A 10878-nucleotide genomic window follows, 5' to 3' on the forward strand; every position below is an offset into this window, starting at 1 on the left:
AAAACTTAACAAAGAAATCTGATATTTTCTAAGTACAAAAGGGGCCATAAATCTTGCAAAAACAAGGATGGAGTTATGTTTCTTGCTGTACAGGGTCAGCTTATGATGGTGAACAAGTGTTCCAAGTTTCAAAATTATAGCTTTGATAGTTTAGGAGAAAAGCTGACCTAAACATAAAACTTAACCAGGCAACGCCGACACCGATCAAATGATAATAACAGTTAACTCATCATTTTTTCTCTCTCAAAATATCAGATGAGCTAAAAATTAAAAATCTTATTATGATAATGATAGTTCTATTATACTTGATTACCTTAAATATCTATAAATTTTAATGAGCCATCACATAAATCAGTGTATAGTGCGTCCACTTCTTGTGACATGTCCTCGCCTTCATACAAAACATCATACACAGCGTTTAGAGATCTCCATCTTTGCCTGTTGCAAATATGACATAGATGTTAATTTATGAATTTTAAAATATAAATGAAAGGATACTTTTAAGTCAAATTTACATAAAAAAATATTTATTTGATAAACACAGTAAATATTGTCTATGTATACATTTCAGGTATATCAACATATATACAGTAATTTGATTGCTTACACTAAGTGTATGGCATGAGAAAATAATATAGATTTAGGAATAAAATTTATGCAGGCTGCATGCAATCATCCTATGAAAATTGATGATTAATGGCGAAACTGTTCTTTACTGGCTGACAAACACCTATTTCAGTCAGTTAATGACGACCAAAACAAAATGTGTCACCTTACGACAATGAAAATTTATTTTATGAACTAGAGCTGCTTTTGAGAAAAGCGCATTTCTCCCAAAACTGCCTAATCATCTAAAAAGCAATCAGTCTTTATATACTGTTTACTCACTACAAGTATACTTTTGAAGAAAAAAGCGGATTTTGGATAATTCAAGGGCTATAATTCTGAAGTGCCTCAGGTGATTTTGCTTGCTATTATGAACTTGGCGGAGGAGTTACAGTCGAAGAAATTTGATTCAACTTGGTGAAGATAGGATCAGAAATGTTTAACTTAGAGCACGGGCAAGAGTAAAAAAATGCGACTTTTTGCAATTCAAGGGCCATAATTCCAAGTGCCTTGATAGATTTATAAATCCATCAAACTTCACCAAGGACTTATGGCCAAATACATTTTGTTTAAGTTTGGTGAAGATTGGATGAGAAATGTTCGACTTACGAGTCCGGACAAGATTTCTGACAGACAGACACACTGGAGTAAATCAATATGTGTCTCACACCACTTTGTGATGGGACACATACGTGTAACTATGACCACTCATATTAAGTACATACCTGAAACGACATCTAGTACATTACCCTTGTACCACTTTGTTTTCTTTTTTTTCACATACTGTCCATAGGTGTATAATTCCTCTACCAACAAACTTCACTGCTTTTTTCCGTCTGGCCCTGCCTTTACATTTGTCATCCTGTCAATTAATTTCTTAATTTATTTTTATTCAACTCAAAACAGGCCACCTTTCAGAAATATAACAGAGAGCCTTTATCTTTGAAGATAGTAACAATTTAACATTATTATAATGAACTGTCATTTTCAAAATTTTATAGTCAACAGCCTCTATATAAAGAATGTACACTTTACATGAAAGATTTCAATAATTTTATATTCATAAAATAAAATGTTTGTGAATACTGACAAATTAAAAACATTATATATTAAACTTTATGCATTTTACCATTATGCATGCATAAATTAATGCACAGATTTACAACAGCTGCCTCATAAAAAAAATTAAATCAATAATTCAATGGAAAAAAATTTATGTTTTGTTTTAATGACACATAGCTTTTTAACATAACATAACATAACATAACATATAGTTTATTCGACATAAAACTGTCATTCAATTCATAGTCGATAATCAATTCCAGTACAGAGTATGAAGCGTGAGAATTTTACCCAGAGAAATATTGTACACCTTAACAAGTACAAAGTGTGAAAAATTTGACATTATTCTAATAGCCGTTAATAACACATTATTAGAAGTATCAATATTTGAGACACATTTGTCTCGTATAAAACGCTACTAGTAAGTGTAATGACAATGTAGAAAAAGAAACGTACATTGTGTAAAAATTGTTTTGAAAAATGAATAAATGAACGAATATCAATATTTGAGACACATTTACCTCGGATACAGCGCTACTAGGAAATAAATGTGGTGACAATGTTAAAAAAGTACATTGCATAAAAATTGTTTTGAACAATGAGTAAATGAATGAATAGGCAAAACATATACTTATTCAAAAATGGCAATTGCATAGAATATATAAAATGGATTCGCAATGAAAATGCAAAATCACAATCTTTCTTTTAATGCATAGTACAAATATTTTGCTAGATTGATCAGTACTTTATTATTTGTAGCGGACATGAGGATTTCAAATTTCTGTAGCGTAGGCCACCTACAAAAATACAGCTTGAAAAATTTTCGACGCAACTGATAGTATTTTGGACATACTAATAAAAAATGGTATTCGTCCTCTATCAAATTCATAGAACAGTTTCGGCACTTTCTTTCTTCTCTTTGGACATTTTCATGCCTACCTTTTTCTATTTCCAAATTATGAGATGACAAACGGAATTTACTTAGCGCTATTCTATATTTATTGATATTTATAGTATTTAAATATTTTTCTTGTTCAAATTCATGTTTAAATAAGCTATATGATGACAACCTGCTCGAATTATTTATGTTTGAGTACCAGCTTTGTTTGTATATGTCAAGTATTCTTTGTTTTATAACTTGTTAGTTAACACACATATTGTCTTGGTTTAGCCATATATTTGTCATTCCTATTTCGTTTAATACGGATTTGACCATATACGCCCAATTTTTACCGTTGTATGAAAGGTTATTGTTTGCATCTTCCTTTAACATGGTGTAACTTTTCTTTAAAATACAATTTTCATCTGATTTTAATATTTTTATCCAATATTTAATCATTATTATTTTTCGGTGTATTTTCATCGGATATCTACCTAAGTCTCCATATAAACCGTCTAAGTTGGTGGATTTTCTAACACAGAGTATTTTCCTCAGAAATTTACAGTGGACTTTCTCAATACACTTTCCTTCACCATATCCATGAATTTCCGCGCCATAGTTAAGTATTGAACCAACCAAGCTATCAAATAATTTACATTGATCTTGTACTTTTAATTCTACTTGATTAAATACTGTAAATAAGTTATGCAATGCAAATAAAGAATGCTTAGCCAGATGATTTTGTGTTCGAAACCAATGACCATTTTTGAAGAAATATATTCCTAGATATTTAAAGGAGTTAACAATGTCTAAAATTTGTCCATTAAAACTGAAGTTATAAGTTGTGTGTCTACCTTGTTCAAATATCATAATTTTTGTTTTAGTGGTATTTACTTTTAGTTTCCAAGTGTCGCAATAAGCAGACAGATCATTAAGCAATGACTGTAGGGCTTCTGGTTTATGTGCAAATAAGACCGTATCATCTGCAAATAAAAGCATATATAATTTCAAATCATCTATATTAAATATATTTTCGATATTTCCGTTAATATTATTGATTAAATCATTCACAAAGAATAAAAATAAAAGGCTAGAGCTAGGGTCTCCCTGTTTTGCACCAATATTTGAATCGAAACTGGGTGAAAATTGATTGTTATACCTTACTGCAGCTTTAACACAGCTGTACATATTTTGTATGGCTTTTACAAACTTAGAGCTCACATTTTCTTGAATCAATTTATGGAACATAAAGGAACGTTCTAATTTATCAAAACACTTTTCAAAATCTATAAAAGCAACGTATAACTTCATATTGTTTGAAAGTGTTTTTGCAATTATTGAGTGTAATATAAAGATACAATCTATAGTTGATTTGCCTTTTTGAAAACCGTACTGGTTATCTGTTATCTTTTTGTGTTTTACTGACCATTCTGTCAGACGATTTAGTAAAACCTGTGAATAAATTTTTGCAATGATATTAATTAAAGTTATGCCTCTGTAGTTTTTAGCTTCTTCCACATCTCCCCCTTTAAAAATCGGGACAATTATTCCTGCACCCCACGCAGTTGGATAATCACCTGTGAGAAATATTCTATTAAAAAGAGCTAATATAAAATGAGATATTTCATCGAATGAACATTTATAAATCTCTGCAACTATGTCATCGATACCACTACTTTTATTGTTATTCTGTGAAAAAAATTGCTTTCCTTAGTTCTGTCATGGATTTCTTTATCTAAGTCATCATCAATTATATTTTGATCATATTCTGTATTTACATCGGTAGCTTCCGTATCGTACAATGTTTTGAAATGTTCGTACAAATCATTTGCTGTTAGCGTTTCAGCTTGTTTTGAATTTTTTGCATATTGGTGTCTAATTTTATTCCAAAATTTTCTAGGCTGGGATTTACTCATTTTATTGAGATCACTTCTTTCTTGATAACTATATTTTTTCTTTTGTATACGTTTTATTTTATTATATTGGTTTTTTATAGTCACATATTCTCTGCGGTATTCATCATTGTTTTTATTTTTAACAAATTTATTTCTAGCTTTTTTGAACTTTACTCTAGCAGAATAGCATTCTTCGTTAAACCAAGGTTTTTTTATTTATTTTTTTCTTTCCTGCATTTTTACTCGGTGTGTAGGTTTTACCGAACACATCAGAAGAACAATCGTGTAGTATACTTAAAAACGATTCAGATATATAATTAATGTCTTCGCCTTGATTAATTTTATCATGGAGATTTTTAATGTCATCTCTTTTTGTTGCTAGAAGTTGCTGAAATTGGTAACTTTTTGTTTCATCCCATTTTATAAATCTGTTCTCGTACTTTTTTGCAGAAGAGAATGGTGTATTTCTTTTACTCGGGAGGTTAAAATGTATCCCACTATGATCAGAAAACTCATTCGGCGAGACAATTTCAAAATGAGATATACAATCAAAATCATTTACATGTAACAATAAATAATCGACAACGCTAGCTCCATTCAATGAATGATAGGTCATTTCACCTATACCAAGGTCATTGTATAATCTAGAGTTACCTATAATAAACAACGTGGATTGACAAAGCTCGACCAAGCGTTTACCCGAATTATCAATGACTTTATCACGAGAAACACGTGCCGGTATATTTACATAGTTTGACATGTTTGACAGATCTGACAGATAAGTATCATGATCAATATATTGGTCGTATTCTAAAATATCAGATACATTTGAGGTGCGACTATTAAAATCACCAAAAATAAAGCATTTGCCATTTGGTTTATACTTCTCGATACCTGATTCAATCTCTTCAAAAAAGTCAAAATTTTCTGTATTAATCACAGTAGAATTATAAGGCGGTATATAAACACAGCACAAAAATACATGTTCATCGAAATCAAATAAGTCTTTAGATAGTTTTATCCATAATAAACCATTTTGATTTGTCTCTACGATACTAATATGTTTATGAAGCGAGTGTTTATAATAGAGGGTTATTCCTCCACTAAATCTCCCTCTACGCACATTATGAGTTTTATTACCAAATAAATGTACACTGTCATAACCTTGTATTTCAAGGTTTAAATTGTTACTTTTAGACAACCATGTCTCTGACAGAAATATTAAATCATAGCTTGTAATAACATCTATGAAATCTGGGTCATGTATTTTACGTGTTAGCCCGTTAATGTTCCAATTGAGTATAGTAATATCCTCCTGACAGCCCTAATTCACAAGGTCAATAATTCTCCCATCTACGAATTTTTTGGTAGCTTTGTGTTTCACAAATAACTTGTTACCTACTATTCTGGTAGAATCTGCATCAATTTTCTCCTGTTTGATGTAATCGCTAAACGCTTTTCTAGCATCCCTGTATGGTTGGGGTGATTGCACACCAACGCCCTGCTTCTTCTCTTTTAATAACCTTTTTATTTCCTCGTCATAAGATTTGTGTCTTACCGTTTCTCGATCTCTATAGTTTTGAAATTTTACCACTATCGGTCTCGGTTTTTTGGCTCGCTCTCCACCAAGCCTATGTACTCTGTCGAACTCCATGCCTGTATGGTCAATCTTCAAAGTATCTTTAATGAGGTCACGCACTAGATTTTCACAGTTATCTGGTTGGGGATCTTCATCTCCCTTTGGCTTTTCCGGCTCACTAAGACCATAAAAGATAAGATTTTCCCGCATCGACCTTGCTTCAAGGTCCAGTAGTTTATCCTGGATTTTTTCTTCACGTTCCTGGTAATTATATATATCAGATTCTAGCTCAGAACACATGGATTGTAATTTATTAATGTCTTTCTGAGATTTTTTTAGATCCTTTCTCTGTGCCTCATGTTCATTGTTCATAAATGTTAATGACTGGTCAGTTTCAACGGTTTTAGTTTCTAAGTTTGACATCTTTGTTTCTATTTCTGATATTTTGAGGTTAATAAGTTTGACAGCCTGCTCGATCTGATCAATTTTTGGAAGCGCGGCCTTGATTTGTTTAACATCCTCTATAAGGGACACGGCCCAACTCGGAGGTATAGAAGTACTATGTGTTAATACCCCCTGTGATTGCGGCGACGGAGGCACATGCATTCCTTGCACATTCATCATGCCCGGGACACCGACCGGGTATTGACCGTTCATACTCATAACTGGGGAGTTGGATTGCATCACAGATTGTACATAATCCGTACTGTCCACAAAACTACCCGCTAAACTACCCGCTAACGTTCCGCCTGATGAGCTCAATAATATATGTCCAGGTGTGTAATGGCCGATATCCGTACCTGGTGAACTACTAGCCTTTCTCTTTTCAGCCCTTTTTTTGTCGTTTTCTTTGGCTTTTAGTTAAATGTTTTTCCTGTGACATTAATACTTAACACTTTAGATCCAGTTTAGTATAAAATTTATCCAAGCACAATGTTTTATTTCCGACAAAAACACAAAATAATCCCGGAGAAAACTCGCACATGACTTCATACCCTGTTTACCGTTATACAAACATGTTTTCAGTGCAAAATAATGTACTTTATCTACAATAAAAATGTTAATATCAACAGACAAAACTTAAATGTATATTGCAAAATATACAAACAAATTATGAAGAATACCTTTGATACTTGAAGGTTGTTGGTTGTTTCAGGAGGTTGTTTCTTTTCCTCATTCCTGAAACTGTCTGAAGTGCTACTAGTAGTAGTAGTACTACATGTAATTGTGCTGTTCTTGCTGGAGTTGGTCTGTAAGTTCTCTCTTGTGTGAGTAACATTACTGCCAGCTGTACTACAGGCTGTAGATTCTTGATGAACATTGAACTACAATGGACACAATAAGATTTTCTTATTATAATTTAAAACTACAATGCACATAATAAGAATTTCATGTTTCAATGTGTTTGATGTGAAGTTCTTTGATAATAGCAACGCTTGATATGAAATTAAATTAATTTTTCATATTCAATTAATTTTTTATATTTTATTAAAAATTAACAATGTAGTAGTAAATTAAAAGTTTTATAGATATATAACGGAATAAAATATATGTTATAGCTATTAAAGAAACAAATATACGAGCCTTGCCATGAGAAAACCAACATAATGCATTTGCGATGAGCATAGATTCAGACAAGCCTGCTCTTCCGAGCTTTCTGGCCAGGATCATTGCTGTTCCCTAATGGTTTCTGTTATTGCAATAGACTTTAAAAGCGAACAGGACTGTTCCTGACCAGACTGCGCATCTGCTCAGGCTGGTCTGGATCCATGCTGGTAGTAAATGCACTATGTTGGTTTTTCTCATGGCGCGGCTCATATATTCATTTATTACAGTGTAATATGTTAATAATATTAAACCGAAATCATTTATGGTATATCATTTTTGTTTAAAATGTTTACAAAATCAAAACGTTAACAAACTCATAAAGAACAAATCATACCTTTTGCATACACATGATATAAATCATATATCAATGGAAGTATACACTGTATATACAACTGATTTACTTTATTATATGTCTTGCATAATTAACTAATTACTTACCCATGGTGCTTTTGGCTTCCTTATGCCAGTGTAAGTACCATATCTAGGGGCAGCTAGTTCTGGTAGCAAGAAGAGTTTGTAAAAGCTTTCAAGTCTTGGTAGCATTACTTCATTCCACAGAACTATGTCTTTCCAAATTCTTTCAATATAAATATCATAGGGATTTGTGCGCCGCAGAACAAAGTCACACCACTCCAAATTAAATATATTTAGTTGACCCTGAATCTGGTAGTATATTGGATGCTTTCTTTTCAGTCGTAATTTATTTTTATACACTTCTAAGCAAAAAGATTGTAACTTTCTAGCAGCATCAGCAATTAATAAAGTATTGTTCTGTAGAAAATTTTTAATTCCAAGTAAGCCATTTTCATCTTTGCTTGAGTGAACTATTCCATCTGTTGATGCAGCTAAAAAAGGATGTGATTCACATATTTTTAGCCCAGTTTTAGTTACTTCAACATTTTGTTTTTGATTTTTATATTCTATGATCGTGTTTTCTTCTTGTGCCAATCCTCGAATTGTATTTATGTTTCCCTTAAATTTACTGTAAATTGTGTTTTTTACCAAACATGTAGACACATTTCCTGGTCTTCTATTTATAACTTGTCCAAAGTTTGAACTAGTTAGTCTGATATGTCTTTCTTTTCTCCACATATCATTTTTGGACTGGTCCACTGTTTTTTTTTTTCAATTTCTTGCATCTGTTCTTTGGATTTGTTGACATGTTTCTCCATAAAGGATTTGCACAGTTCCTGAAGTTAAACTTGTGAAATGTCTGGTGTATCATCTAGATTACTTCCATAGTCAATTTTTGCTCGTTTACTCTGGCTTACTTTTAAGTCCTGAAATTTCCGTTTCCTGCGTAAAGTTTTACTTTCTGGTTTCTTGTTATATTTTACGGAGCTCTGTCTTTTCTGTGACTGCCTTCTTACTCCTTGATAAAAGTTTTGTCCAGGCTGCATTTGTGTGACCTTATGAAAGGTTAATGGTGACAAAGCTATTCCGAGATTTTTTCTTAATCCACCCCCATAACACCTTGCATTCCAAGACCCTCTTCCACATCTATTGACAAATTTTCCACCATCAAATTTGGAACGTATAGACATCCAACTTTCACACAAATTTGTTGTGAAGTTTCCTATCAGTCTGTCACTCTTATCTGCAATTCTGTTTAATAATATCTGAGTGTCTTTTATGAGTTCTTTCAATTCTTCTTTGGTACAAATATTTTTCACTGGACGTCTTGATGCTTCCATTTCTTGTTCAAATGGTAATTTCCAGAACTGGTATTGATTTTCAAAAATCTGGTCGAAAGAAAAATCATTATCATCATCATCTTCTTCATCATCAACAATACTTTCATTTATTTTTTTTTTTTTTGTTCTCTGTTTACAGAAGATACTACAGTATTCGTGAAATCCTAAAATATGATAGACAGAGTTAATTATGTCTTTTCTCAGCTGTTTCGGGTTATTTTCTAAAGTTCTCATTTTTATGGCACATCGTACTGCTGTTGTTAATCTTACCCTATTTAACTTAGTAAGTTTTCCTTTCCCTTTATGCTGTGGTTTTTCAGTAACTAATTTTTCTAAATTAGACCGTAAACATTTACATGTGTGATTAGCACATTCAAGTTTCACAATATTTCTTCCCCAAACTGGCACATTTTCTTGTAATTTAGCGTACACAGAACTATCACCGTCTGCAATGATTTTTGTGTATCTGACACCGTGCACAGATTCTGCCTCCAAAAATCCTGTCAAAATAATGTCAGACTCCATTGACTGAGAACTATCTGACCAGTTCTTAAAGCATGTATGTTCTTTAGGGTCAGTCCCCTTATTTTTGGCTCGGCAACATATGGAACAGTCTTTATTACGTACACCTATGTACAAAATTGTTTTGGTCACAGCACCAAAAATAACACCGACTCCACCCAGAGCATTGTAAGTGGGTTTGTGTGAACGTTTGGACCACCCACCATCGCAAATGACTGTAATAGCAGGAACACCATCACTGAAATCTCCCCTTTCAATGGCGAGCCTCTTTTCTTCTGCTCCTGACCTTGACATCTGTTCTCGCAGCCTCGCCCCACCAGCATCCTATTTTATCTTCTAGTACAGAAAATGTTCCATCACGCATTGGTGGTATATCCATTGTACTTAGCTGCTCATTTAGATCAGAAGCCCCACCTCCACTTGCCATGGTTCCCCATACAGCACGAACATTTATATCATATAACCCATTTTTAAGTTTTTGGCTTGTTGGCAATGGGAATTCCTTTAGGCAACCTTTACACTGAACCATAATCACACTGAATAACCCATTACGACACTTTTCTGACTTCAAAGTAATGGCAGTATCACCGTTACTCACTAAATCACATGCAGCACAGCACTGACATGTATGCGCAGTAATCGAAAGAAAATGTTCTTGTAACATATTTAAGTTATAAAAATACGATAGCCTGTTACAGGTTTGTCCACTTTTGTCATTTTGAATTTTAATGAAGTGCCAGCAAGGCGAATGAACTTAGACTTTTTCTCTTTTATCAATGGTATGCGCCGTACAATAAACTTAGCTGACAAAATGCCTGAATGGGAACCAAGAGGTCTTTTCCTAACAATCTGGTATGGCTGGGTACTCTTATCACTATGATATAATTGTATCCTTTCTTCTCTTTTCAAAAGCAATGCCTTCGCCTGCATTTTTCTTACTCTACTATGCCTTCCACCTGCCTGTCCAAAACGTCTCTTTTGCATTTTATTCTTTTCAGGTCGAAATTTCCCCATTCTTATGGGTATATGTGA

The 10878-nt window shown here is 33.0% G+C and overlaps 2 protein-coding genes across 2 annotated transcripts; both read right to left on the bottom strand.

Annotated features, from left to right (window-relative positions):
* Nucleotides 1-1161: 1161 nt before the first annotated feature.
* On the bottom strand, nucleotides 1162-8213 carry LOC128558639 (uncharacterized). Its single transcript, XM_053548558.1, has 3 exons — nucleotides 8069-8213; nucleotides 7147-7347; nucleotides 1162-1468 (listed from the first exon to the last, which is right to left on the bottom strand). Exons 1-3 carry the CDS (start codon nucleotides 8171-8173, stop codon nucleotides 1352-1354), a joined length of 423 nt encoding a protein of 140 aa, XP_053404533.1. The 5' UTR covers nucleotides 8174-8213; the 3' UTR covers nucleotides 1162-1351.
* A 613-nt stretch (nucleotides 8214-8826) lies between these two features.
* On the bottom strand, nucleotides 8827-10140 carry LOC128558323 (uncharacterized). The gene is made up of 2 exons (XM_053547251.1): nucleotides 9595-10140; nucleotides 8827-9372 (listed from the first exon to the last, which is right to left on the bottom strand). The coding sequence occupies exons 1-2, from the start codon at nucleotides 10138-10140 to the stop codon at nucleotides 8827-8829; spliced, it is 1092 nt and encodes a 363-aa protein (XP_053403226.1).
* Nucleotides 10141-10878: the final 738 nt, after the last annotated feature.

This window comes from Mercenaria mercenaria, chromosome 7 (genome assembly GCF_021730395.1).
Source record: "Mercenaria mercenaria strain notata chromosome 7, MADL_Memer_1, whole genome shotgun sequence".
NCBI lineage: Eukaryota > Metazoa > Mollusca > Bivalvia > Venerida > Veneridae > Mercenaria > Mercenaria mercenaria.

Excerpts from the sequence above, each read along its gene's own strand:
- LOC128558639 (XM_053548558.1), bottom strand. The coding sequence starts at position 8,173 with ATGCTACCAAGACTTGAAAGCTTTTACAAACTCTTCTTGCTACCAGAA. Across the intron at positions 7,348-8,068 it reads GGAAGCCAAAAGCACCATGG|TTCAATGTTCATCAAGAATC; the intron begins GTAAGTAATTAG and ends TGTCCATTGTAG. Across the intron at positions 1,469-7,146 it reads ACAACCTTCAAGTATCAAAG|GATGACAAATGTAAAGGCAG; the intron begins GTATTCTTCATA and ends ATTAATTGACAG.
- LOC128558323 (XM_053547251.1), bottom strand. The coding sequence starts at position 10,140 with ATGTCAAGGTCAGGAGCAGAAGAAAAGAGGCTCGCCATTGAAAGGGGA. Across the intron at positions 9,373-9,594 it reads AACTTACTAAGTTAAATAGG|ATTTTTGAAAATCAATACCA; the intron begins GTAAGATTAACA and ends TCTTTCGACCAG.